Below are 27,647 nucleotides of genomic sequence, written 5' to 3'. Positions count from 1 at the left end.
ACAAAGGGGTGGGGTGTCAGGGCCACTTCTTCCCTAGCTGCTGCCCGGAGGCCTGCCTGGTGGAGGAGGGCGGGTCCTCTCTAGACCAGGAAGGTGTGTGGTGGGAGAGTGCGGTTGTGCATGTTTCCACCTGCGTGAGTTCGTGCAAGGTGAGTGTTGGGGGGATGTTTCTGCGGGGGGGGGGGCAGCAGCTCCCCACAGGTCCCCCAGGGGCCCCCACGGCCCAGGGGTAGTTCTCTCACCTGGAAGCTCTTCCCATGTCATTTCACAGGAGGAAAAATGGAGTCATCCACCAGGCCTAGTCCTGTGCCCTCTTGGGGACATGTGTCCCTAAGACATTGGGCTGGGAGACAGGCTGGTGGGAGGACAGAGGGGCATTGGGGGGACAGACAGGACAGCGCGGGCCGGGGTGTGGGGAGCTCATTTTCCCCCCAGGCTGCACAGTCAGACTGTCCCACCGGGGGAGCTCCTGCCGCACCAGGAAGCCCCGCCCGGCACCAGGAGTCCTCGGAGGGGCCCTCCCTGGCTGTGACAGTGGAGCTGAGAGGCGGGGACAGAGACAGAAGGGCGTTCTGGGGAAGGCGTGCAGGGGGTCCCCAGGCGCTCACAGCTTGCCTCTTCTGCTTAAGACAGCAGGTGGGGGGGGGCAGCCAGAGCTTTCTATTCCCCACGACTGGCTGTGCCCTTGTTTTTTGTTTTTTTTTTTTTTTAAATTAATATACTTTTTCTTTCTTTTTTTTTTCTAAAGCTATAATCCATGTAACCTAGAACCCTTGTTTTTTAAATGTGCACTTACTGAGCACCTAATGTACGCCAGGCACACGACGCTGAGCAAGGCAGACGGGATGCTCACCGCAGGATCCCACATTCCAGTGGGGAGAAGGGACGATGGTGACAGTGGCAGTGGGACCCACTGAATGGGAGGCAATTCTCCTGAGTTTCAATTTCAGTGTTAAACTGAAACTGGGGTTCCAGGTCAGGAGGAGTCAGGGTCTAGGACTTGGGCAACGCCACGTGCGTGCAGGGCCATGTGCCGGAAGCCGTGCAGATGGGGTGGTTCTTCATCCGCCCATGCTTTTGCAGAACCTCACAACCCTGCGCCCTTGCTCCATGCCAGGAGTGCCCCTGAGTCACTGGGCCAATCCTCGTGGCCGTCCACATTCCCAAAATGCCCCCCTGAGGGCGGTGGTGCCCCCTGAGTTGAAGGGAAGGAGGAGAGGAAGAGAGGAGTGGGCTGGGGTGACGGTGACACCTGTCTGGAATGCCCAGGGGCAGAGCCCCTGAGCCAGCCGCAGGACCTGGTTACAGGTTATCCACGTGGCTGCCCCACCTTGCCGGGCTGCAGACTCCTCGGGGGTGGGCACTTTTTATTCCTGCATGCCGGGTGCCCGGCACAGAGCCTGGCGTGGGTGACACACGCAGTGGTGGGTGTAGACCAGGACACCGCCCAGCCCGGGTGTGCGAGCCCGAGAGGATTCAGTGAGTTGAGAAGTTGAGAAGGGATTTGGGGAGCGAGGGAAGAAAGAGGGACAAGTTGCCCTACCCAGGGCCTACCAAATAGTGTTTACCCCAGGCCTAGCCTGGGTGGTTTTCAGGTCCTGATGTAATTCAGGGGAAAATATTTCCACTTTTCTTTCACATCATCAGTTTCCTTCTCTGAAAAATGGGGAGGTAGGACTCCATGGTGCTGCTGGGCCTTTAAAAAAAAGTATTATTAAAGAATACCCATGTCACCATGGCTGGATGGATTTTCATAAAGTGAACCCACCTGTGTACCCAGCCCCAGGTGGAGAGACAGAACCTTACTAGGTCCTTGAATCCCACCTGTGTCCTTTTGGTCCACCCCCCCACCTCAGGTCCCCACTTCCTGACTTCTTTATAAACAGCCTTTTGAGTCAGATCCACACATCATACAATTCACCCATTGAAGGCCTATGAGTCAATGGTTTTTAGAATATTCACAGAGTTGTGCAACTACCTACCACCACGTCAATTTTAGAACATTTTTGTCACTTCTAAAAAAAATCCCTGTACCCTTTTAGCTGTCAACCTCCTAACCCCCACCACGACCCACGCCCAGCTCTAAGCAAACCCCTAATCTACGTTTCTAACGAGCTACACTGTCTGTCTCTGCGGATCTGCCTATTCTGGAAATCACACAGGTGGAACCACACGACGTGGGCCTTTTGTGTCTGCCTTCTTCCGCCCAGCCTGTTTGCAGGGTTCCCCCCTCCCTAGCACACACCAGCACTTCGTTCCTTTTCATGACCGAGCCATTGTCTATTGTGCAGACACACATGTTGTTTACCCATCATCCCGCCATGGACATCTGGCTTGGTTCTGCCTCTTGGCTGTTCTGAGTAACACTGCTGCAAACATCTCCGTGCCAGTAAGTTTTGGTGGCACAAATATTTTCATTTCTCTTGGGTATGTATGTGCCCCGGAGGGGGACTGCCGAGCGGCAGGTAGACTGCGGGGTTAGCGGATTGAGGAACCGCCAGACTGTCTCCCACAGAGGTGGCCCCACCGTGAGTCAGGGGCTGCTCTGGGCTTGCTGTGGCCGTGGGTCGCTCACCTCCCTCTCTGTGCCTCAGTTTCCCCTCCTGTAAAATAGAAGTGACATCATGGACCTCCAGAAACAGAAGATACGAGGAGGGATACAAATACAAATTAAAAAAGAAAAAAGACAAAAGAAAACAGACAAAACCCATAGGCTTCCTCCTCGTTTTTCTCTCTTTTTTTTTTATGTTTTTGCACATTTTTCTTTTCCTTTTTCTCCCTCCTGTTTTTTGCGTGCTTCCCTTCTCTCTCTCCCTTCCTTCCTCTCTTCCTTTCTGCTTAAGCGTGGGCTCGCCGGGACTCGGGAGCCAAAGGCGGTGGGGCGGGGCAAGGCGCGGGTGTTTAGGGCAGGGACCCGCTCAGCGCACGGCCCCAGGTCTCACTTTCCCGGGGAGCGTTTGGACCCGCGCCCCGCGCCCCGCCGACCCCCGCGGACACAGACGTCCCGCCCAGGCTGTCCCGCCGCCCCGCCCGGCCGGCCCCCTTCCGGCCCGCGGCCCCATTGGCCGTGTGCTCCTGGGGCGGGGCCGCGGCGCCCCCTCCCCGCCGGCCACTCCCCTCCCCACAGACCACGCCCCTGCGGTGGCCACTCCCCTCCCCTGGGCCACGCCCCTTCCCGCAGGCCCCTCCCCTCCCGCGGGCCACGCCCCCGCCCCGTCTGGGTCTCGCAGTCGGAGCCGAGCAGCTGGCGGAGCAGAAGCGGTCGCCAGGTAGGGGCGTTTCCGGGGTCCGCAGGAGGGGCGTGGTGCGCTCCCCAGCCCCGGGGCGCCGGGAGCCGCAGGGACCGGGCCCGGCCTCCAGGGCCGCCGCTGCCCGGCTCAGCCCCTGGCGCGAGGCCCCAGCTGGGCGGCAGGGGCCCCGGGTAGGCCCCTGGGAAATGCCCGGCCGCCGTGGCCTGCTCGCCGAGCGCGGGCTTCTCCCGCCGGGGCTAGGGGTGGGGTGCGTGCGGTAGCCGCCGGGGGATTTGGGGCGGACGTCGGGGGCACTTCCCGCCCGGCCACCTGTTTCCTGCGCGCAGGGAGACCCCAGCCCGCCCTCCCGCTTTGCCAGCGGGCTGGAGCCTGAACGGGTGGCCCGTGCGCGGGGACCGCGCGGGAGTGGAGCCGACCCCCGCCCGCCCGCCCGCCCCGCCCCGCCCCGCCCCGGCCGCGCCCGCTGTGGGCTCGGCCGCGGGACGGTCGCCAGGCCTGGCGGGGAGCCGTCCTGGCGCCGCGCGATTAGCCGCATCTGGGGGGGGAGCCGCGGGGCGCGCTCGCCGCGGGTGTCCGCGCCCACACCTTCCCTCCCGCGGGCCGCGCCGGCAGCCCGGGTCTGCAGGCCGCGGACGCAGCGTTCTTCTTTGGTTTTTGAAAAGGAAGCCTCTGGCCGCGCAGCTTTTCTGGGGTTGGCGGGGATGTGTGTGTGCTGGGGGGAGGGGCCTCCATGCTCACTGCGAAATAGGAGAGCCTCTCAGAGCCTCAGTTTCCCCGTCTGCAGATTGGGGGTGTAACTGTTCCTTGCGTAAAGTGTGGGGGGGGGGCGTGAGAACAAAAGGAGATGGCCAGCCCAGTGCCAGGAGAAACGTGAGCTACTATCAGTATTTGTTTTTAACTTGCTATTTTGATACTTCCCAGCCTCTCTTTGTGCCCAGTCTGCGAGGTTAACGTATTTGCCACTCCAGAGCCAGGGAGAACTTGTGAAAACAATGGGTTCACATCAAGCCCTGGCTTCAGATCCTCCGTTGCTGTCCCCATTGTCATCTAAGTCCCAGACTTTCCAGCAGGGCTTCCTGTGGTCCCCCGCGACGCTCTCCGGCCGCGCTCTGCGCTTGCAGGTCCCTCTGCGGGTGATGTGTCCCCACCCTCGGAGTGGTCCTATCAGGCTCAGCTCAGCCCAGCCCTCCCCAGGGCCGGGCCGGGGCCTCCCCCTCCACTCCCAGGGCGCCCGTCTGCTCCCCTCCCCCACCACCCCGGAGCCCTTCCTGGGCTGGCACGGAGTCCCGCATCCGGGCGGGAATTGGCAATTGGCGCTTTGGGGTCGGGTGAGCCGAGATAGGCCCGGCGGGGGGTGGGGGGAGTGGTCTTGGGGTCCTGGGGTGGGATGATGGGTGCCCTGGGGTGGGATGATGGGAGGGGGGCGGGAGGGGAACGGTCTTTGTCCCGCGAAGTGGCAGCGTCAGGACATTTGGTTTGTGTCCCATCAGCACGGGCAGGAGTGGGAGGGGAGGATTATTTCAGATGGCCCCATGCCTGGCAGTTCCACCACCCGCCGCACAACTATTGTCGGCCGAGCCCGCCGCGTGCCTGGCATTGTAGCTGGCACCGTCTACACCCGCGGCCCCGGGGCGCGGCACCATTCCTGTCCCCTTTGTCAGATGAGGAAACTGAGGCCTGGAGCGGTGAGGTCCCTTGGCCAGGGGGCCGCAGAGGGAGTGGAGAGCGGAGTCGGGCGGGAAACTCCAGCGTGCCGATTCTGTAGGGACGACTGAATGGGGGCGGCGCAGGTCCTTGTTAGGAGCGGGCTTGGGCTCGGGCTGCCCAGCTGCGGGCGGGCGCGCGGGCGGCCAGCTCTCCGCTGCCAGGCGTGGCCGTCCGGGGGCTTCGGCGGCCCCCGCCCCCTCGGTGCCTGCTACGCTGGTGCTCGCGTTTCCGGCCTCTTCCCAGCAAGAGCTGTTCCCGGCGGGCTGGGCCTGGAGGGGTTGGGCGGGCGCCGCGCCCTCCCCGCGCGTGCTGGGCCCGGGTCGGTAGCTGGGGAGGGGAGCTCCGGCATGGCCGCCCCCGCCCCGCCCCCCCTTTCATCCTCTCCCCCCCTCCCCTCCCCTCCCTCGCGGACCCCCGCTCTCCCCGGAACAATGGAGGGGAATGTGGCGAGGCCGCCGGTGCTGCGTCAACCTCTGGCTGCTTCTCCGCCTCTGTCGCTTGCAGGACCCCTCGGTCCGGGCTCAGCTGACCCGCCCCTCCGCCCACGTGCCCTCAGTTCTGCCAGCCTGGCGCTCGGCTGGGGTGTGGGGTGGTCATGGGGGTGGGACAGCGTCTCTGCCTCAGTTTACAGAGCAGAACCCTGGTGCACTAGGGTAACTTTGTGATTCTTCTAGAGCCGCCCCCCTCTACCCCCTGCCCAGTTTCTCTCCCACCCTCTTGCACAGGTGAGCCTGGGGCTGGGGGCAGCTCCGTTCTCTGGACCAGCAGGCGGAGTGTCAGGCCCGTCCAGACCTGGTCCGCCCTAGTCCGCATGTGAACACGCTTCCCGAAGGTTCCTGACTGAGCTAAAGACACAGAAGCCTCGGTTTCCACCTCTCTGTGCCGCAGTAGTTTCCACACCTGTAGGATGGGGATGATAAACGTGTTGACTCGAAGCCTAAGTGCCCGGCATGGGCAGTGGGTGGAGGCCACCCCTCCCCGACCTCCCCTCCCGGGCTGGTCCTCTGCAGCCTGCCCCGTCCCCTGCCCTCAGTGTAGAGCTGTCCCGGCATGATGCCCAGCCCTGCCTTCCCCAGCCAGAAACCCAGAGCTCACGACACCCCCATTTTGTGCCCCCCACTCCCCTCCACCTTCCAGGAAGGGTGGGAAGCTACCAAGCGTGAGCCTCCTGAAATGAACCCCCTCTCTCCAAGGTGTGTGAGTGGCCCATGGCGCTGACAGGCTCCCCTCCGTGGCCTGAGCGCCTGGCTGTGGCTAAGGGGAGACACCCTCGATGCTGGGGGGCTCGCAGGCCAGGAGGGCGGGGGAGAGCAGGGTGGGTCAGCCGAGCCTGGACAGAGGGGCCCTGGAGGTTGACGCAGGGGCGCTGCACGACGGGTGCTAAGTCCCCAGATAAGGGGGTGAGCTGAGGAGGGTGGCAAGGCCACAGCCTTGTGCCTGCGGAACTCCCAGAACCTTCCAGGAGCTGCAGAGCTATGGAAAATTCCCAGGCTATTTTGGGCTGAGGCCCCCTTCTCCCACCAGTTCTTAGACTGAAGGCCCTGCTGACACACCCGTTCCCAGGGGCAGGGTGGGAGTGGCTTCCTGCCTCCCCTGGCCTGGACCCCCTCCCTTGGCCTGGCACTCAGCAAAACAGGGAGGGTGGGGGTTGGGGGATGCACATGGCCAGCTGCTCACCTATCCCGGCCACCTGCTTTGTATGTACAGTCCCGCCCCATCCCTGTCCCCCACTAGCTTTCTCCCCTGGCATTTCCACTGTCTGACACTCAGTATTTCACCAGTTTTTTAATTAGCTGCGTGACCCTGGGTGAGGTACTTGACACTTTGTGTCTAGGTTTTCCCATCAGTGACATGGGGATGAAAGGAGCCCAGTTGTGTGAAGCCTGGCTCCAGGAACAGGAGGCTGCATTTGTCAGGGTCCTCTGGTGCCACTGCAGGCCTCCAGCCACTGGCACCCAGCGTGGCCCCCCCACCCCGTCCCCAGGTGTGCGCATGCGCAGACAGCAGCATGGTTCACGTGTGGTTTCAGATGTGCTCATAGACATACCTCACACACACGGACACAGGAGCACACACCGACATACACGTGCAGATACAGATGTGCCCTGTAATGATGTGCACACGGACACCTGCACGCATGTGCACACACAACCCAGCCATCGTGACGTGCTGCCTTGGGTGTGACATTTGGTCTGAGTTGGTGGCAGGCCAGAGGCCCATCTCAGGTCTGGCCCAGAGTCTCCTGCCAGCAACCCTCCCCCTCCCCCAGCCATCCGGAGTTGAAGGCTGGTCACAGGGTGGGCCCTGCCTTCTCCTGGGGACACTCCAGGGTCACGCCTAGCATTGCTAGGAGCCTTCTCTAGCTGGGGCCGGGCCCATGCTGGCGGCTGGGGCTGGGGCTGCTGTGTGCCCCATCCTTGTGTGTGTGTGTGGGGGGGCAGACGTGGCGTGGCTCAGAGCCAGCTACTGGGTGCTGGGCCACCCACCCCCAGCTGTTTTCTCTGCAGCTGGACTCTGACCCAGCCCTCCCCCACGCCGAGGCCATCCACTGCTCCACTCTGTGCGGCCTGCTGGGGACGGGGCTGGCCCTCAGCCAGGCCCGCTCTGGCCGCCCCAGCTGCTCCCCAGCCCAGATGGCCACGGGAGGCTGGCTGGGTGGCGGTCAAGGCTCCCGCCCCCCAGTCACTTGTGCTCTCTGTGCCTCAGTTTCCTCCATTGTCTGGTGAGCGTGAGTGTAGCCATTTCCTGCTGCGCCGGCGAGGTGCTTGGCACATGCCAAGTGCACGGTGGATGGCAGCCAAGGCTTGGGGCTCCAATGCTGGTTAGGAAGGAGCCTTTGGGTCCCTCCTGGACCGTCCCCGAGACCCTGCTCTGTGCCAGTTCCTGTGCTGGGCCCTTGGGCTGTAGAGGGACCCGTACTGCCCTTGGCTACTCACCCCGAAGGCCGTGGGCTTCCACTGGCATCTCTGAGGGACTGGAGTGGAGGAAGAAGGGAGCCCCCCATTTTGAGCCTGCCTCATGGACCCAGGGGAGGTGTGCACAGTTGTGGGTGTGCAGACAGACAGGCAAATGGGTGAGAGAAAAGAAAGACACACATGATGATGATGAATGATGCATAGTTCGTGAGCTGCCTGCCTCCTTCCCACCACATCTCCTGCCTCTCAGCCCTCCGCCCCCGCACAGTCTCCTTGCTGGCCAACCCCAGGGCCTTTGCACAACCTCCCTCTGCTTTCAAATGGTTGACTCTTTCTCACCGTTCAGGGCCCAGCCTGCACCTTCATTAGAGCAGCACCCCACCCTGCTACTTCTTATCTCCCCTGTCCATTTCTTAAAGGCCCTTTTGGCAATCTGGAATGATCTTTTTTTCTTTTTTTATTGAGGCAGGGTCTCACTCTGTCGCCCAGGCTGGAGTGTAGTGGTGTGGTCATTGCCCTGGAACTCCTGGGCTCCAGTGGTCCTCCCACCTCAGCCTCCTGAGTAGCCGGGACCGCAGGCATGCGCCACCACGCCCAGCCTGTAATGATCTTTATTTACCTGTTATATATTATTTACCTGTTTATATATTTATTTACCTGTTTGTTCTCTGGCTCCAAGCTCGGCCCTGCGTCTCCAGTACCATGAACAGGGCCTGGTACTGGGCACGTACCTCTTGAGATGACAGTTATGACAGCAATCATAGCCGACAGGCACTGCCCCCAAAGCAGGGCAGGAAACCCTGGGCGGACGGCGTGGCGGAGGGCTCAGTGTGTGTTATTTCCTTTCAGCTTCATGATGGTGGTGCGAAGTGGGGACTGCTAAAATTCCTATTTTCCACATGCAGAACCGAGGCCCAGAGAGGTTACATAACCTGCCCGAGATCACACAGCTGCCAGGTGGTGGGATTTGACGTGAGATGTGTCTGACTGCAGGAGAAAAGAGGGAAGGGGGCTTGGGTAGAAGAGGAGAAGGCAGTGCCCTGTCTCACCCTGTTGTCGCCAGGCCACCGTGGTCCCACCTGCTGTCCTGGGAGGCCTGGGCGGGGCCCTTCCCTGTCTGGGCCAGCCACCTTCCGAGAACCCCGGTCCTTGGAACATTCTAGGACTCTATGACCTGTGCTGCTGGGGTCACGCTGGAGCCCTGGCCCCAGGCGAGCAGTCGGGGCCTTTATGAGCTGGGGGCTCCCTGGCCTCGCGGTCCTCCCTGGCCGCGGCTGCAGCTGAGACGAGGGTCGGGAGGTAGCTATGTCACTTCCTCCAGAAGGCCAGCCGGTCACCTCCCTTCCCAGCTGGACAGAACCGAGTCCTGACAGGGGAGTGTGGGGGAACGTGGAGAGAGAGGTTTTGTCCTTCTGGGGGAGGTGCCGGGCCTGGTTCTTGGGCAGTCGGGGTTGGAGGCAGAGGTGGCCCGGCTGGGTGCTGGTGGCAGAAGCCCCTGGAAACAAGGGAGTCGGGGAGCAGTGCGGGGTTCAGGCTTGCCAGAGCTTCCAGTTCTGTTCAAGAATAGCAGGAAACCTAGATCTTGAGGCACGTTCCTGGATGTCTAAAAGATAGTTCATATTTTGACTTTGAAAGCCCCAGGGGAGCTGGATCAACTCCCCACCCTAATCTGCTCCTGTCCCCTGGCTGTGTGAACTTGAGTGACCTCCCGAGTCCAGGCCCCTCCTCAGCCCAGCTGGCAAAGCCTCTTCTTTGGCCCCCATCGCCCACCCAGCTGCCCCACTTTGCAGATGGGGAAACTGAGCCCAGAGAGGAAAAGGACTTGCTTGAGGGCCTTTGCCTCCAGCTGTTGCTCTTTCCCGGGACCTTGACGTGGCTGTGTCAGAGCTGACACCTTCCTGGTGCACGCCGGGTGTTCCTTGTGGACCGCGGCGTGTCCTGCTCTTGCAGGACTGACAGAAGCAGGCGGCAGCTAGGGAGCCCCCCCTGCAGCCGCGGGTCTCCCCGAATTCTGGTGCACGCTGGCTGGGGTCACCGAGGGAATCCGGTTTCATAACAGGGACCCGTGAGCCGGGCCTGGATCTGTGGACAGGGCCTGGCGGCTGCAGCCCTCAAACTCCCCTTCCTTGGGGTCCTTCTGGCTGGCCTACCGGAGAAAGGCTTGTGACAGCCCTTAGGGGATCCAGACTGGGGGTGGAGCTCTTTCTGGTGTGCGTGTTCCGGAGTTTCCCGGAGGTAGCCCAGAGCAGGGCTGGGAGTGTTAGTGGGGGCTGGGGGCCGGCTGCAGGTGGCCGAGGCCTCTGCCCGCTCTCCTGCCCCGCCCCCTCCCTCTCACCAACCTCCCGAGTGTGCCAGGGTCTGCGCCTTGCGCTGGGGACATGGAGGGGACCTGTGCCGTCCTGGCGAGGGAAGACTTGGCGTTTTTGTGCAGAGCTATGATCAGGGCAGACCCGCGGCTGCTGCAGGTGCCCAGAGAAGGCACCTGACCCTGCTGGGCGTGTTCCCTGCAAGGTGACCTCCTCGGTGAGGAAGTCTCGAGGCATGTGTCCCCGGTGGAGGGCTCAGACCTGCAGGTCGGGCGCATCGGGCCCCTGCCTGGCAAGGTGTGAGCCCCTGAGAGCCCCCCATCTCTCTCCAGGTCAGCCATGTCATCTGAGCCTCCCCCACCGCCGCAGCCCCCCACCCAAGAGGCTTCGGTTGGGCTGCTGGATGTCCCCCAGGCCCACAATGTGGTCCCGAGCCCACTGCCCACTCGCCGGACAAGGACTTTCTCAGCGTGAGTCTGGGGCTGGCTGGGGACGCTGCTGGGATGGTCACCTGCCGGAGGCCAGAGCTTCACCGTGTCTCTGGCCATCTCGGGTTGTGTGTCCCTGCTGGCACACAGGGAGACTCGGGGCTGGGGCGAGGCTGACGGGGAGACACCGGGAAGCCGCCTTCTGGGCACCGAGGGTGCTGCCCCGCCCGCGAGAGCCTGCTCCGAGCCGGGAGTGGCGGTGAGTGGGAAATGGCTGCAGTCTGGAAATCACTGGGCTTTAGCCACACATGAGCCTCTTCCGCCGTGAGACCCTGGTTTCCTCAGCTGTAAAACCAGGACAGGAGCAGGGTGGCCACGGGGATGCAAAGGACCCACTCGACGCAGATCTCAGACCCAGGGAGTGGAGGCTGCTGCGGTTATTAATAATTGACAGTTAGTCTCTAGGGCCGGGCACCGGGGCTCACGCCTGTAATCCTAGCATCTGGGAGGCCAAGGCAGGAGGATGGCTTGAGCTCAGGAGTTAGAGACCAGCCTGAGCAAGAGCGAGACCCCGTCTCTACTAAAAATAGAGAAAATTAGCTGGGCATCCTGGTACGCACCTGTAGTCCCAGCTACTCGGGAGGCTGAGGCAGGAGGATTGCCTGAGCTCAGGAGTTTGGGGTTGCTGTGAGCTATGACGACACCATTGCACGCTAGCCTGGGTGACAGAGCAAGACTCTGTCTCAAAAAACAGAAAAACAAACAAAACTAATTAGCCTCTGGAAGGGTGCTTAGAGATCTTTTAGTTTAATTCTCTATTTTCTTTTTCTTTTTTTTTTTTTGAGACAGAGTCTCACTTTGTTGCCCAGGCTAGAGTGAGTGCCGTGGCGTCAGCCTAGCTCACAGCAACCTCAAACTCCTGGGCTCAAGCAATCCTCCTGCCTCAGCCTCCCCAGTAGCTGGGACTACAGGCATGCGCCACCATGCCCGGCTAATTTTTTCTATATATATCAGATGGCCAATTAATTTCTTTCTATTTATAGTAGAGACGGGGTCTTGCTCTTGCTCAGGCTGGTTTCGAACTCCTGACCTCGAGCAACCCGCCTGCCTCGGCCTCCCAGAGTGCCAGGATTACAGGCGTGAGCCACCGCGCCCGGCCTAGAGAGTCATTCTTACCAGAGGCTGTGTGAATGGCTCCCAGAGTGGTGCAGTGCACAACCTGTACAGCTGTACGTGGTGGCCCTGGCCGGGACTCCCCGAGGCACAGCTGTGGCAGGGGCTAGGATGAGTGGGATGTGCCCCAGGAGAGCGGGTGGCTGTCCTGGAGGGCTGACGGGGGTCCCCCACGCTTCCCTCTCTCTGCCAGGACGGTGCGGGCTTCCCAGGGCCCCGTCTACAAAGGAGTCTGCAAGTGCTTCTGCCGGTCCAAGGGCCACGGCTTCATCACCCCGGCTGATGGCGGCCCCGACATCTTCCTGCACATCTCTGAGTGAGTCCATGGCGGGTCTGGGCGGTCCGGCTGGGCATGGGCGCTGCCCTGGCCCCGCGGAGGTGGGGACAGTGTGTGCCTGAGACGGGCGCTGGGTGCGGGCATTCGTGGTTGTGTGGGGGTGAGACTGTACCTGGAGGTGTTGGGTGTGTGAGGCTGCAGGCGACACTGCATGTGTGATTGTGACTGGGAGTGTCTTTGGGAATGGTTGTGTAAGGTTTCGTGTGTGCGTGCGCGCCCAGGGGTGTCCGGCCATGCTTGTGGGGGGCAGCTGTGCGTGGTGTGTGTGTCTGTCTGTGTGTCTGTGAGTTGAGCCCTGCCGGGGTGAGTCTGAGCGCCCACATGTGTGTGGCCAGTGGCAAGGACGCCCCTGTGAGCTGGGGGAGGCACGTTTGGCCGGCGGCCTGGTTTCCTGCCGGGCCTTGGGGGCAGTGCCCGGTGAGGCGGGGGCTGCCCAGCGCCTTTGCCCCGGGAAGGAAGTGTGGGGCGGGACCCCTTCTGCCACTTGCTCCTTGACGTCCTTCCTTCCTGAGTGTCCGCAAGCCCTCGGGGAGCCCTGGGCGGGGCCCTCACAGCCCAGGCCTCGGGGCCTCACCGTTGAGCTTCTGGGCAGCCTTTAGGTGTTCGAGGACCCTCAGTCTGGCACCTCTCGACCCCACCCCCTTCTCTGGCCTAAGCACCCCCAGTCTTTGGAGGCAGTGGCGGGCACAGTCCTGCTCCGCACGCAGACCTGGCAAACAGCATCCACATTTTTATTTTTTATTTTTTTGAGACAGAGTCTCGCTTTGTTGCCTAGGCTAGGTGAGTGCCGTGGCGTCAGCCTACCTCACAGCAACCTCAAACTCCTGGGCTCGAGTGATCCTTCTGCCTCAGCCTCCCAGGTAGCTGGGACTACAGGCATGCGCCACCATGCCCAGCTAATTTTTTCTATATATATTAGTTGGCCAATTATTTTCTTTCTGTTTATAGTAGAGACGGGGTCTCGCTCTTGCTCAGGCTGGTTTTGAACTCCTGACCTCGAGCAATCTGCCCGCCTCGGCCTCCCAGAGAGCTAGGATTACAGGTGTGAGCCACCGCGCCCGGCCCACATTTTTTTAAAGTAGGATCCTGTTGCACAGCGTCGGCTGGGCCGCCCCTTCCCCCATGTCCTTACTTATCAGATCTACCAAAGGCCCCCGCACAGCGCGGGCACGAGAAAGATGCCAAAGCCATGTGTCGCATGTGCGCATGAATGCACACGGGTGTGTACGTGTGTTTCCACACAGCCTCTTCCAGGAAGAATTGGTAGTGGTTTGCAGTGAGTTCGTAAGGGAGGCGTGGGGGCAGGTAGGGAAGATGGAGACACTGTGGTGTGTGTGATGTTCTGCTGCTAGCAGTGGGCTGCACATTGGTTCCTGAGCTTCCTGGTGACCAGATCAAAGAGGGAAACGCTGAATGTTCACTGAATGATTCTATAATCACGCCAGTTCTGGGGGAGCTGGCTAGCCCTGGCCTTCAGGGTCCGAAGGGGAATTTCCTCCTGGGGTCCCAAGGGAACATCAAGATGCCAATGTCACTGTGAAATAGGGACTTGTGTCCCCTACAACGTAAGGGAACCTTCCTGGGGGTGCTCACAAGGGAGAAGACTGCCCCCCAGGAGAACTAGCTTTAAGCACAAAAGGGACTTATCTGGGGCTTTGAGAGCAGACACAGCTCAGTTTTGGGGATCCCCTGGTACTGGGGGCCGCTGTGCTGAGGAACTCGGGAAACCCTCACCCAGGCGGTCTCTCACCTCCGATCCTCATGCGTGGTGGCCTCGTCTCCCTGGCTCAGACTGGCTGTCTTTGCTCTTCCGTGCACGAGTGCAGGCTCTCACGTTGTGTGCCACAGCGTGACCACCCACAGGTGGCCGAGCTGTGTCTTGCCATCCCAGCATCGAGAGTCCCAGGCCAGGAGGTGACTGGGTCAGGAGCTCCTTGGCCAGGGCACGGGGCAGCGTGGCGGCTCCCGCTGGGGGGAGGGCAGTTCCAGGGGGCCAGTGAGACGGGTGTCCGCTCTGGTGGCCCTCTGAGCAGAAGGGTGCCGGCGTCCTGGGCGTGGGCGCTGACTGGTTTCTTTGCATTCCCGTAGTGTGGAAGGGGAGTATGTCCCGGTGGAAGGCGACGAGGTCACCTTTAAGATGTGCTCCATCCCGCCCAAGAACGAGAAGCTGCAGGCCGTGGAGGTAGTCATCACCCACCTGGCGCCCGGCACAAAGCACGAGACCTGGTCCGGACACGTCATCAGCTCCTAGGGGACGCTGGAGGCACCCCTTCTCTTGGGCTGGTGGGAGACTGTGGGGGAGGAGGCAGGACCACACTGGAGACGACGTTCTAGCACACGAGATGGGGCTTCGAGGGTGGGGCACGGTCACTTTCAAGTCCCTCCTGCAGAAAGGGGGGGCAGGTATGGGGGTGCTCGCGGCCACCAGTGCAGCCTCTGACCATCGCAACAAGCTCTCACCACCTGAAAAAGCATTAAAAGCATTTTGAAAGGAGAGGCGCCCGCCGGTGGCTGAGTGGAGGGGCCCGGCGCTGCCCAGGGTGTGGGTGGCAGGTGGTGTCCCCCCCCCCCCCCCCCCGCCACCCAGAGGAGCCCCCAGGGTCCCTCTTCCCACTGGAGTGGGAGGCTCCTGATCCCCAGATCTGGCCCGCGGGGATGCCATGGCCCCGCATGACTTCCCCAGGGTGGATTTCCACCCGAGTGCCCCTCCCGTGTGTCTCCTGCACCCTGGCCCGAGCATTCCTCTCACTCTCGGTTGGTTCTAGGGGAGCTGGCTTTAAGGGCGATCAGGGGGGTGGTTTTCTTTGGATCGGAGGGATTTTCCCTTTTGGTGCCTTTGCCTGTCTGGGGAAGATGCGTTGTCCCGGAGCCCTGACCCTGGGTGTTGGTGCCGGGAGGCTCCTCTTACAGCCGGATCTGTCCCTCTGTCTGCTGGTGGCTGGGGGGGTGACAGGTGACAGGTGGGTCACAGAAGGGCTCGTGGCGAGGGGGAGGGTCTTTGTTGAAAAGCAGGGAGTAGGCAGCGTCCTTCGCCATGGCCTTCTGGTCAAGTCAGGCGCTGCAGGAGAAATGCGCCCTTGGTGAGGGCTTGTCTTCACAACTGCTGTTAGGAAACGCTTAGGGACTTTTTTCCTCGTTTTTGATCACTTAAAGCTCTCGCCCAGAACCAGCTGTGTTCAGTCAACAGATCCTTAGGATTTTCTTTGCTGTGGGTTTCGGTTTGGCTTTAGTTGTGATTTAAAAGTAGAACTAGCTGGGTAGCACGTTTGGAAATACACGGCCTCTACGTAGCCAAGAATCCGCGCCTCAACGCAGGCAGCAAAAACCTTTTGAGACGGCGGCCCTGGGGCAGAGAACAGCGGGCACCGATGGCTTCGTCAGGGGTCCCCACCCTGTGGATGGATGTGCTCGTCCTCCCGCCCCAGAACCCCTTCCTTTGGGAGGGGTGGAAGGGAGTTGTGTTAAAACAGGCAAGTGAGTTGGTTGCGTGTGTGCAGTGAAACGCACAGGCAACGCGTGAGCCGTGCCGTTCCCCGTGGGGTTGAGTAGCGCGACCACTTTTCCCGGAGTCCCCCTCCACTCCCGACTCCACCTTGGCTGGGTCAAAGGTGGCCTTTCCCCCTCCAGCCTTGGCTTGTTCCCCAGGTGGCTCCCCGGGGCCTCTCCTCTCTGTTGGGTACAGACCACGCCCCAAAGCCCCTTCTGCCAAGAGTTCTCCCCAGCCTGGGAGCCTTGTCCGGCTCCCCCAGCTCCGCGCCGTTGTCTTGGCCTTGGCGCTGTCAGAGCCCATGGTGACCCCACCTGCCCGTGCCCCAGGAGGCTCTGGCCCACAGCGAGCCTGGGAGTCGCGTTCTGCTGTTCAGAGGTGACCTTTGGATTCTCATTAGGCAGAACCCTTTGTAAGCGGCTCTTGCTCTGTCCTGCCTGCGTGGCCACATCTTTTCCAGTCGATGAGCGTTCTAGAACGGCAGGGTGTTAGAGCCGGAAGGGACACAGACTGTCTACTGGGACAGATGGGAAACCCCTTGAGGCTCTGAGAGGGACACAGGGTGTTGGTGACCAAGTTGGAACTAGAATCTGGGTCTTTCCTCCCGCCAGCCACCTTTCTCTCAATAAAGTTTGTTTTTGTGCAAGGTTGTGTGTGTGTCTCGCTATGGGGCCCGGCTCACCTGGGAGCGGTTCCTTTAAGCCAGCAGGTGACAGTGTCTCCCCCTGACGGGGCTGACATATTCCACTTTGCAGTCTGGTTTTGTTTTGGGGGGAGCAGGGAACAAGAAGATGGGGTTGGTTTTTTCCTCGATCATCATCGTCTAGCGTAGGACAGTTGAGCCGCAGAACGTGGCTGCATGGTGTTTGCGTGGTTGGCTGTGGCCATTGCCCTGTCGAAGCGTTTAGGATGTGGTGGGAGGGTGGGAGGGGAGGGGCTCTTGCCCAGGTAGAAGATGAAGGCTCGCTGCCCCCAGGCACTCAGGTGAGGCTGCCCCCACCCCAGGGTCCAGGGGCTGGCAGGAGAGTGCCAGGATGGATGTCCCACAGCACGGGTGCTGGCCAGCTCTTGGGGTGGGGACAGTGGGCTGATGGGGCAGCAGGAGCCAGGGCCCAGGCAGCTGGGAGGCATGAGAGCCCCTGTCCTTCACGTCCAGGACAGTAGTGAGGGCGTCGGGGCAGTGCAGGGGGCTGGGGCGACCACGGCCGGCAGAGGCTGTTCTGGGAGGGACTTTGTGACCTGCTAGGAACGCTTCGCCCTGGCCATTGTTTCCCAAGGAAGGTAGTGATTTTTGGTGGTGCAGAGATGCATACATATATTGTTAATAATATGATTTTCAGAGCATTTGGAGAAACATTATAACCAGCCCATCGAACCCGTGTAGGGAGAGGCCAAAGCAGGTGCTTTGCTGGAAACGGTGAGAGTTGCTGATCGCTGTGCTGGGTGCTGCGAGGGTGGCATGAGCAGGGGCGTGGCGCAACGTTTGGGGAAACAGCGTCGGTGAAGGAGGTGGAGTGAGTTCTAGCACTTGACTTTGGGGTGCTGTGGGGGGCAGAGTGGGGGCAGGAGGCAGCCTGGAGGCCTGGCTGCCTCTGTTTGGAGTGGGAGGCGCCTGCCTGGGCTGAGGTGGCCAGGTGGGGCCGGGATCCAGGGGTGCGGAGGAAGAAGAGGAAAGAGGAAGTGATTCAAAGCCACACACACCTGGATTGCACCCGCGTTATGGCAACATCTGCCCAACACATTCCTCTCCCGGCCCCTCTGCTCACTGCCCACCCGTAGCTGGAGAGACCGTCCCAAGTGTGGGCAGATCTCAGGTCTCCCCGCCCCGCCTTCCAGACCACGTGCAAGCTCCTTCCCCGGCCGGCCCCTGCCCTCTACTCTCGAGCTGCTCAGGTTCAACCTGGGCCTTTCCCCGGAGGCTTCTTAAACCTGGGTGACGTCGAGCCCAGGGTTAGCTTCTGCAGTGCCTGGGTGGGGCGGCCTGGGCGCAGCCTCGGTGACCTGCCTTGGCTCCGCACTTACTGCCTGCACTTCGGTTTCCTGTGATGGTGTCTTCATCCTGCCAACTCCCCAAGGCCCAGGGGATGACTGTACCTCTGGGTGGCGGTTGGGCGGTTCGGCGGTTCACACCCAGTGTTCCAAGTGCTTTACAGAAATTAGCTTGCTTAATTCCCTATGTGGTGAGGACCATCCCATTTACAGATGAGCAAGCTGAAGCCCAGGTGAACTTGGCTCGGGTCACAGCCGCTGGGCCGTGGAACTAGGCTTTAAGCCGTGGCTACCGGCTCTTACCTGCCACATGCTGCACCTGCCACTCTGTAAGGGCCGCGTACGTGTCATCGAGCCATCATTGCCGTATGTAACCAGCACGGTGCCTCTGAAGGTGGACTGTGGCAATGGGATGACAAGACGGAAGGAGGTGCAGGAAATTCCTTTTTTTTTTTTAAATGACTCAGATGTTTTTTTCCAATGAATTGACCATTACACTTCCAAAGTTTTGAAATGGCCAACAGAACATAGAAACAGAATTCTTTAGGCTCCTGCTTGAAACCAACAGCTCCAGCAAACTGCTGGCTGTAGTTCAGGGCCAAAAATGGGGAGGGAATTCTGACCGTGTAGAGGGAGGGTGCGGGGAAGGGCGAGCTGGGCTCGAGGGGTCTGGCAGGGTCTGAGACGGCCACTGTGGGAACTGGGGAAGGACCGTGGTGGCCCAGCTGGCAGCCTCAGGCAGTGGGTTACAGGGAGGGTTAAGATTCAGTTGAGTATGACTCAGTTGTGTTGCTTTGACACAACAAGGAAATATTTAGGGAATTTAGGCAGAAAAGCAGGGGAGGGGGAGTGTATGTGTCAGGAACAGAAACGTGAAATGTGGACAGAGTGAGGGGCTCCTGGCATTAGAGAAATACCAGAGCAAGGAAGAGGGGCTCTCAGATCTAGAAGGGCTGAGGTTTCCATCCAGAACCTAAGAAGATACAACTGCAAATCTCTCGCTTGACCACTCACTTGCCAATCAACAGAGGAGAATGTAATCAATTAGAAATAGGAAATAAAATCGTTTTAATGTGCTGCCTTTCATCTGGAAGGGTCATTACAGTATTATTTGCAACATTCAACATGGGGAGATGCCACCGGCTGGCCACGTCTTAGGGATCACCAAGATGAGGAGCTTCTTGCTTTCTCCCCACCTGCCCCGAGTGAGCCCAGACAGTCGGGAGGAGTGGCTGGGCCGTCTGGAGGGGCCTGGCTGCGGGCTGGGTGGCGGGAGGTGCAGAGTGGCAGGCTCAGGCCGCCCCAGCACCAGGCTGCGGAGGGTGCAAGGGCCCCAGGGTTTCCACACCCTGGACAGCAGCATTCGAACCGTTTCTGTGGCAAGTTCTCTTCCACCGTGTTCTGGACAAGGCCTGCGAACTTCCTTCCTGCTTCCCAAAGAACTTGCAGAATGTGGAAGGGGGGAGTGAGGGGAGCAGGCTGGTCTGGGCGAGAGCCGGGTGGGTGGACGCGCTTACAGGAAAGCGCAGCTCCTGCTCTCCAGCCACGGTGTCCCCACCCCTGAGACACCAGGCCAGCCCCTGGGAAGGCCAACGAGAAGGTCCTTTTGGTGAAGTCTGGCCTCCCAAGTTGGCTTCTCTGAACCCGCCAGGGGAGGGGCCGTTTTGCCAGTGCCAGTTCTCCACTGAGTCGCTGGTTCTCCACTGAGTCGCTGGTTCCGATTTCCACCCGTCTTGACGGTTACCGGACAGCAGCCAGGCCGCTCGAGGTGCAGTGGCCTGAGCTCTGGGCCAGCCGAGTGCAAACGCCTCGGGCCCACAGTCCCGGGACAGCCGTCTGCCGGGCAGCCTCGGCCCCACCAACAGGAAGGGGCTGGGCAGATGGCGCACGCAGCCTCAGCCCCACGCTGCCCCACGGCCACAGCCCTGTCCTGCCACGTGGAGGGAGCTTCGTCCGTTGGTGTTTCTAACCTGTCACCCGTTGGGTCGCTGCAGATGCCCTACCCTTTCTCTCTCACAGCAGAGCTGCCTTTTTGGGGCTGACACGGGTCCAAACACCAGCCCCTCTTACCTCTTCGTGAGGCCCGTAAAGAGGGAGGGTCAGACACATTCCTTCTGCGTCACCCTAGGATGCTGGGAAGTTGGGGGCTTACACTGGGGGTGGGGACGAATCTTGTGCTGGAGATAGCCCTTGAGCCACTCCCGAGAGTCTTTCCTCCTCCCTCTGGCTGCTCCTGGCACGGGGATGGGGGGGGCGGGTTCCCTGAGGCACTAGAGGTGCAGACCCTGGTGACCAGGTGGCCAGGGCTGACGGGTGTGCAGGTGTGGGAGGGCCCTGGGCTGCCGCCACCACATGACCCTTTCGGGCCGGGAGCCAGGGCCCGTCCCCCCATCAGGAGAAGAGCTCCTCACAGATCCTGCGCGTGTCCTCGGGCGCCGTCACGGCGAAGCCCACGGTTCTCGGGTCCGTGAAGATCTCGTGGTCGTTGCCGCCCTGCAGAGACACGAAGCGCAGATGAAGGCTTCGCCCTGTCAGTCCTGGGCCCTTGCTGCGACCCTGGGGCCTGACTGCCAGAGAAATGAGGAACCTGAGGTTTTACGGGGCCGCCAGAATTTCTTCAGTTACCTTTCTCTTGGTTTCCAGGAGAGGAACAACACGAGTGCGGTATTACTGAGAAGGGATTTATAACCTTCTCCTGAACTGCAATTTGACTTGGAACATGTAATTATGCCTGTGAAAGAAATCACGACATTCTTGCAAAGATCCAAGGCTTATTTTTCTATAAAGCAAGCAAGCACAGCAAGTGACAGAATCCTTACAGCCATCAGCCTGCTCTAGCTGTGCCCCAACGTCCCTAACAAGCCACAGGGAGCACTGGGGGGGCACGGCCTGGAGCAGGGCTGCCCGTGGCGCTTCCCGTGTTGGTGGACACAGGCAGTGTCGTGGTGACGGCAGCCAGTGGCCGTGTGTGACTACTGCCACTTGATGTGGCTAGTGTGACAGAGGAACTGAGTTGATCTGGTTTCAGTTTAAACCTGCTCCCCCACGCCCCCGAGGCTGGTGTCTGAGCTGCTGGTTAGGAGCAGGGTCTCCGGAGTGGGTGGCCGGGTTAGTTCCTGGTTCTGCCACTGACTAGCATGTCGCTGCGGCACCTCCTAACTGGGGATAATGGTGGAACCTCGCCCAGAGCACTGTTGCGGGAAGTCACCGAGAGGATCGATGGGGACAAGGCGCCTCACCTGGCACCAGCAGAAACACCTTGGCCAGGGCAGCTGTCTAAGCATGATTTCACCTGGTGTCCTCCCAGGGTTCAGAGCAAGGGCGGGTCATACCTTGGTAAAGACGGGAAACAGCGGCCTCGGAAATGCCTGGCGCGGGCTGTCCCTTGCCTGAGTCATGTGCTCTAGTCTGTGTCCCCACCACCCCCAACCCTGAGGTCTCAGGTTAACCACTTCAGTACCAGCATCCACTATAGTCGATAGCCACAGATGAATGCACACAGCGATTTTAGTCGACAGCCGTGATATGATTTTTCTAATTTTTCATGTATCAAAATAAAATTGTGAACATTTAAAAATAACGTAATGAAAACATATATGTATATGTTACCTATTCTGATTTACATTACAAGTAAAGCTGCCTGTAAAGTAAAACAAGCTTTCAGTGCTTTAAAGCTTTCCTCATCACACAAGAGCAAAACGGAATCGTCGCCAATGCACAGCACAAGCTACCGTGCGGACTGTGAGTGCCGGCTGTGGGCAAGGTTTCACGCCGGTGAGCGCCGTACGGAAGTGGTTAATGATTCAGGCTACCTGCACCCCTGAGCCCCGCAGGAAAACCTCTGCTGTTCTTGTCATGGAATTTTCTATATTGTCCTCATAAAATTGCAAAACACTCTAGTTCAAAACTTTGAAAAAAATCAATTAGTTGATAATATGAGGAAAATAACTGCAGAGAAATTGGATTTCTCATAAGGCACAGAGAATGAAGCCAATATGGAGAAAAGCTGTGATTCTGTAGGAAAACCTGACATCTTTCGAAAGAACTGACACTTGAAATTGCCAGCGCTCTCACTTTTGTAGGAACGACCCAGCCCTGAGTAGACCCTCCCCAAGTGGGGTGAAGCCCCAGACTCCACATAGGAACATCGCCCGGGTGGAGTCACGTTAGGAGGCCACGACTGGGGCCATTCACACAGCCCTGAGTCACGGCCACCATCTGCTACCTACACAATACCTGTGAAGTCAGGCTTCTCTCGGGAGTGGCATGATGGGTAAAAGCCACAGAACCTAATAGGCAAAATCAACTCTTGCAGGCTCCGAAGAGCATCTATCTGGGGCACGTGCACTCCCTTGTCACTCACCGACTAGGAGGAAGGAGTCAGTATTCAAGCATTAACTGGACGAGCCTTCGTGGGGCTCCCACCCCTGCCAGGCGTGGTTTCAGAGGCTGCAGACACAGCACAAACCAAACCCGCATCAGGGCTGCCCTGGAGCCTGGGGGCCACTTGGGGAGACCAGCCATGACACACAGTTCTGGGATGTCTTGTGGGGCGAGGGGACCCAAAACGCCAGGGAGGGCTTCTGAGCAGGGACCTTAGGAGAGGGGACAGGCCATGTGATAGTCCGGGGAAGGCAGCAAGTGTGAACCTGCCCGGACGGGCTGGAAGGGTCAGCAGATCACGCAAGGACTTGGGATCCCCTGGGAAGCCACCAGAAGGCTACAAGACTGGGACACGATCACATTTCTTTATAACAGGATGTCTCTGGAAAATGGACAGGACACGAGTGTGTCCTAACACACACGAGTTAGGAGGCTCCTGCGGCCAGGCAGGTGCACCTCGGGCAGAGCCATTACCAGGAAGACACCTTGGAAGCAAAAGGGTTTGATGTGGTCCCGTGACAGCTGCCAGGCCTCTCCTTCCCTGAGATGCGACATGCAGGGGAAAGGTGTGACTGACGCAGGCCTACTGTGGCAGGAGTCTGCCATGGTCCGGCTGGTGGCAGGGGGATTGTCTGTGGCATCCGAGGGCGAGCTTTGAGTTAGTGTAACTCACTGACACTTCATAAAGCCAGGTCCAGAGGGTAAAACACATCCAGGGAGGTGAACACCTCCCCCACCCTGGCTAGGTCCCTTCTTGGCCGGACTCGAGTTCTGGGGGCTGGCCAGGTGCAAGGCTGGTGGGAGCATCTGTGCCACCACACAGCCACCTCGACCTTCCTGTTCCTCCTGCCAAGGGACCTGCTTCCTCCTTTGTGACTCTCAAGAGCAGCAGCCAGTTCCTGGGGTGCAGGTACACATGCCAGAGTGGGTGTGAAGCCAGGACTGAACTCAGCTAGTGGAAGCCTGCTGTCCTCTGGAATAACAAGGCCTCAGAGAACCGAAATTTCAAACGCTGGATTTGCATATGCACTAAAGGTTACTCAATTCCGGTTGGGGAAACTCAGCCACCCGCCCAAGCTGCCAGAACAAAAACTCTATTCCTGAGAGAAGATACAGGGAGGGCGGGAGGGGAGGGATGAATGAAGGATCAGATTCCTGTCACAGGGCACCTGACAGGCCCAAAGGTGAGGCCACAGCTCAGTGAACCAGCTGATTAATATTTAAATCTGCAAAAGGCCCAAGGTCTGAGGATGAAACAGAGGGGCTGGGGGCTGTGGCGTCCCCCAGCCCTTCTCTGCACACGCTGGTGCAGACTCCAACAGCGCAGGACTGAGCGCAGATCACCTGGCTGATGTCAGGGCCAAGGGGGAAATGGTGTCCCACCTGTGTGGCCGGCTCGGCCTGCCGGACTGCCAACTGGTACCCACTGCATGCGACATTTATCTCGGCTCAGTTTAACAAGCATTTATCAAATTTCTAGGTATTAATGGGTACAGAGGCCAACAAGACAAGAGGCTGCACTCAAAGCATCTAGCTTTGACAGGCAGCTCTCCCCGGGTGCAGAGTCCCCGGGGAGGCCCAGGCCCAAGGTCATGATGTTTGGAAAGTGATTCCAACACACACTGGGGGTGAGCAGCAGTGGGGGGTGGGGACACCAGCAGGTCACCAGGCCTCCAAGGAGTCTGCTGCGGGCTGAAAGCACAGGCCCCTCCTCCTGCCTCTTCAGCTCTGGAGGGCAGAGGGGACCAGCTACGCAATGGGCCTTGGCACACAGCACAGGCAGGAGAAGCCCAATCCACGGACACCAGTGACCGTGCAGGGGACTCCCAGGGGCCAACGCCTGTGTCTCCCTGAGCAGAAGAGCACAGAGGGAGGGATGCTTATTCCTTGGGCTGGTCCAGTCAGCCACCGTCCTGTTCTCAGGACCAACGGGGCCATGGGCTCCATGCAGTCTGGGCTCCAGGAGCAAGGCAGGCTAGCAGAGACCCCAGGGCACGGGAGCCGGCGGGTTTCTCCCTGGCTGGGCTGAGACCCTGTAATCTGCTTCAGCCTTCTCTAGTCTGTTCAGGAAGCAGCCTGTGGGGAGGAGCGATTCACTCAGGGTCCCCCTGGAGCAAGGGACTCACCATGCTAAGCCAAGCCTACACTGGTCAACTAGAAGACCTGGGGCTCAAATGATTCTGACCCAGAAACAAGTGAGTGATAAGACAGATCTATCCACAGAGTACATTCCGTGGCCTCATTAGCCCACAGGAGTCCTGAGAGCTGCAGAGGCCAGGCACAGGGCACGGGCCAGGATTGTGAAAGCCAATTCCCAACCAGAGCCTACCTGGGAACTCAAGGATAGAAGGATGTGGTCCACTGAGTAACACTTGCACCACGTAGGAAGGTGCTCACTCTTGAGGGCAACCCACCACCAAGGGACACCTGGCCAGCCCCAATCCCCTGTAATAGTCTCTATAACACAGGACCCTTTTGAGACAGAGTCTGGCTCTGTCACCCTGGGTAGAGTGCTGTGGTGTCATCAGAGCTCACTGTAACCTCCAACTCCTGGGCTCAAGCGATCCTCCTGCCTCAGCCTCCGAGAGTGCTAGGATTACAGGCACGAGCCACCGCACCAGTTTTAACAGACAAGCATTTTCATAACTTTCTCACAAAGTTAAAGGCCGCAGGTTGTGGACCAGGACCCCTGCTAGGAAAGCACGTCCCAACTGCCTCACTTGAGCTGGGCCCCATGATGACCACTTTCCTCGCATGACCTCACTTCATTCTCACACAACCCCTTCAGAAGAGGAACTGCGTCCTCACTGGGTTTCTGGGTGGGGGGGTCAGATCTGGGTCGTCGTGGTTTCAAAGCCACTCCACTGCCCCTCGACTCCGTGCTGATACGGGCCTCTCCTAAGCTAATTTCACAGGAAGATCTTCCTTTTAACATTTCTGGAGAATAAAATGTTGCACAATTTAATATGAAAGGCAGGCAGGTCTTAGCATGTTAGAAGTGACGTAGGCGTTCAGATCCCAGTGCAGTCTCCCGCCAGCTGAGACTCTGCGGTAGGAGGGAGGGTACCGCAGTCCTACGGGCTGCCCTAAGGACCGCAGGACATCACGCACTATGTATGCGTCCAGCTCAGGGTCTGACCCTGACAAGTGCTGGAAGAGTTTAGTTTCCTTCCTTTTCTCAATTTGACTTTAAGATTTTATTTTCTAATAGACAGCACATTCACATAGTTCAAAAATTAGAAAAAAAAAGATAAGCTCTTTTGGCAGGTCTCTCTCCCATCCTGTCCCCACCCCCACAGTAACTTCTGTCATTTTTTAATCTGTTCATTACCTGTATGCACTTACATGTTAACATGAAGAGAGATCATTTTCCCCTCTCTAGACAAAAACATAGCACATTACTTATACATTGTTCTGCACTTTGCTTTGTTCACTTAACAAAAGCCCTAGAGAAGGGTTCATGTCAGCTGTGTTTACAGCCACAAGGCAGCCCACTGGGGAGACGGGCCAGCCTCCCCAGGAGTGCCAGGGCCCTGCCCATCCCTGAACCCCCTGTGCACATCTCACAGACGCCCAGCACACCCGCAGCCGGATTACCCGAAAAGGAAATGCTGAGTCAAAAAGTAAATCAGGGCCGGGCGCGGTGGCTCACGCCTGTAATCCTAGCACTCTGGGAGGCCGAGGTGGGCGGATTGCTCAAGATCAGGAGTTCGAAACCAGCCTGAGCAAGAGCGAGACCCCATCTCTACTATAAATACAAAGAAATTAATTGGCCAACTAATATATAGAAAAAATTAGCCAGGCATGGTGGCACATGCCTGTAGTCCCAGCTACTCGGGAGGCTGAGGCAGGATGATCGCTTGAGCCCAGGAGTTTGAGGTTGCTGTGAGCTAGGCTGATGCCACGGCACTCACTCTAGCCTAGGCAACAAAGCGAGACTCTGTCTTCAAAAAAAAAAAAAAATTAAATCAGTTGCTGATGTTCGTGAAGTGTTAAAGTATTTTCACGTTGCAACTGCCTTAAACCAAGATGCTGTTTACAAAAAGTATCGATAAACAGAGGCTCCCCTGCCTGCCACTTCAGAGTGGCTGACGGGCGATCCAGCCAGCGTGGCCCCCGAAAGCCACTCAGAGCAGCGTGCCACACACCCTCGCCTCCCTCCCTGCAGCAGACCAAGGCACTCCAGGTTGTGCCCAGGACCCACGCTGAACTCAGAGCCAGCTTGTTGTGGCTGACAGGAAAGATGAGGGGGTTTCTGGGGCTGACAGGCACTTTGAAAAGAAAAGGACAACACCCCGTTTCTTCCCTCTGCTCTCCCAGTTGCTCAGAGCAGAGTCATCCTTTGTGCAACTCCAGACACCGCCCGCTGGAGGCAAAAAATCCTTAAACAACCCAAATGAGCCTCTTGTATGGAAATGGGCAAACTATGCATAAATGAGAGAATATTATACAGCCATTAAAAATCTTGTTTTCAAAGAATATTCACTAATATGAGAAAAATAAAACACATATGAACATGTATTAATTTACAATTAGCAGCCAGGCACAGTGGCTCCTGCCTGTAATCCTAGCACTCTGGGAGACCAAGGTGGGAGGATCGCTTGAGCTCAGGAGTTCGAGATCAGCCTGAGCAAGAGCGAGACCCCGTCTCTACTAAAAATACAAAAATTAGCCAGGCATGGTGGCTTGCAACTGCAGTCCCACCTACTTGGGAGGCTGAGGCAGGAAGATCACTTCCCAGGAGTTTGAGGTTGCTGTGAGCTAGGCTGACATCACAGCACTCTACTCAGGGCAATGAAATGAGATTCTGTCTCAAAAAAAAAAAAAATTTACAATTGGAGGAAAAAACCCTCCATTTATATAGTATCCCTAGGTTGGGCACAGTGGCTCATCTCTGTAATCCTAGCACATTGGGAGGCCAATGCAGGAGGATCTATTGAGGCCAGGAGTTTGAGACCACCCTGGGCAACATAGCGAGACCCTGTGTCTACAACAAGTTTTTAAAAAAATTGCTGAGTGTGGTGGCATGCCCCTGTAGTCCCAGCTACTCAGGAGGCTGAGCCAGGAGGATTGCTTGAGCCCAGGAGTTTGAGGTTGCTGTGAGCTACGACTGTGCCACTGTACTCTCACCCAGGGGACAGAATGAGACCCTGTCTCTTTAAAAGAAAAAAAAAAAGTACTCCTTTAAAAAAAGTAAGCATGATTAAAAAAAACAACAACACAGAATAATGCATGGTAATGTAATGCAATGGTTAAACAGAATAGAAAACCCTCTAGTTCCTAAATGAACAATTTCCAAAAGAAGTCATTTTCTGATCATCTAAGAATGGCATTCCATTCTACAAAGTCCCAACTGAGGCTTCTAAGATGGTTATTTACATGACGCAAGAATGTTATCATTACAGAAAAATTTGTTGTAGCATGTCTTTAATTTTTTGAGACAGGGTCTCGCTTTGTTGCCTGTACTACAGTGCAGTGGTGTCATCATAGCTCACTGCAACCTCAAACTCCTGGACTCAAGCAATCCTTCTACCCCAGCCTCCCGAGTAGCTGGGACTACAAATGGGCACCACCACACCTAGCTAATTTTTCTATTTTTGTAGAGATGGGGGTCTTGTTGATTGCTCAAGCTAGTCTCAAACTCTTGGCCTCAAGTGACCTTCCCACCTCA

At 58.5% G+C, this 27,647-nt stretch overlaps 2 protein-coding genes, 1 long non-coding RNA gene and 1 other non-coding gene across 7 annotated transcripts in view; 1 reads left to right on the top strand and 3 right to left on the bottom strand.

Annotated features, from left to right (window-relative positions):
- Positions 1 to 125: 125 nt before the first annotated feature.
- On the top strand, positions 126 to 16,250 carry CARHSP1 (calcium regulated heat stable protein 1). Of its 3 annotated transcripts, none has more exons than XM_075995095.1 (4): positions 126 to 149; positions 10,512 to 10,649; positions 11,974 to 12,096; positions 14,206 to 16,250. In XM_075995095.1, the coding sequence occupies exons 2-4, from the start codon at positions 10,519 to 10,521 to the stop codon at positions 14,366 to 14,368; spliced, it is 417 nt and encodes a 138-aa protein (XP_075851210.1). In that variant the 5' UTR covers positions 126 to 149; positions 10,512 to 10,518; the 3' UTR covers positions 14,369 to 16,250. The 3 variants fall into 3 exon arrangements, with proteins under 3 accessions (XP_075851210.1, XP_012640819.1, XP_012640813.1); XM_012785365.2 differs by lacking the exon at positions 126 to 149 and adding an exon at positions 3,191 to 3,269; XM_012785359.3 differs by lacking the exon at positions 126 to 149 and adding an exon at positions 9,037 to 9,172.
- LOC109729604 (uncharacterized) lies at positions 2,395 to 8,691 on the bottom strand. 2 transcript variants are annotated; one of them, XR_002221709.2, is made up of 3 exons: positions 8,605 to 8,691; positions 7,895 to 7,969; positions 2,395 to 2,603 (listed from the first exon to the last, which is right to left on the bottom strand). It is a non-coding gene; the product is annotated as an uncharacterized LOC109729604 (long non-coding RNA). The 2 variants fall into 2 exon arrangements; XR_002221705.2 differs by lacking the exon at positions 8,605 to 8,691 and adding an exon at positions 8,531 to 8,598.
- A 1,808-nt stretch (positions 16,251 to 18,058) lies between the features above and the next one.
- LOC142862501 (small nucleolar RNA SNORA2/SNORA34 family) lies at positions 18,059 to 18,195 on the bottom strand. Its single transcript, XR_012913587.1, has one exon. It is a non-coding gene; the product is annotated as a small nucleolar RNA SNORA2/SNORA34 family (small nucleolar RNA).
- A 449-nt stretch (positions 18,196 to 18,644) lies between these two features.
- PMM2 (phosphomannomutase 2) overlaps positions 18,645 to 27,647 on the bottom strand; it is a 27,925-nt gene continuing 18,922 nt past the window's right edge. Inside the window, exon 8 of the mRNA XM_012785320.3 lies at positions 18,645 to 20,086. Coding sequence (XP_012640774.1) covers positions 19,985 to 20,086 — 102 coding nt within the window. The 3' untranslated portion in view covers positions 18,645 to 19,984. The remainder of the gene's footprint in view (positions 20,087 to 27,647) is intronic.

Source organism: Microcebus murinus, chromosome 19, assembly GCF_040939455.1.
Source record: "Microcebus murinus isolate Inina chromosome 19, M.murinus_Inina_mat1.0, whole genome shotgun sequence".
Classification (NCBI taxonomy): domain Eukaryota; kingdom Metazoa; phylum Chordata; class Mammalia; order Primates; family Cheirogaleidae; genus Microcebus; species Microcebus murinus.
The sequence above is the reverse complement of the archived record's forward strand: the minus strand, read 5'-3'. Positions and strand labels throughout refer to the sequence as shown.

Coding starts and splice junctions, on each gene's coding strand:
- CARHSP1 (XM_075995095.1), top strand. CDS start 10,519: ATGTCATCTGAGCCTCCCCCACCGCCGCAGCCCCCCACCCAAGAGGCT. Junction 10,650..11,973: donor CGGACAAGGACTTTCTCAGC/GTGAGTCTGGGG, acceptor TCTCTCTGCCAG/GACGGTGCGGGCTTCCCAGG. Junction 12,097..14,205: donor ATCTTCCTGCACATCTCTGA/GTGAGTCCATGG, acceptor GCATTCCCGTAG/TGTGGAAGGGGAGTATGTCC.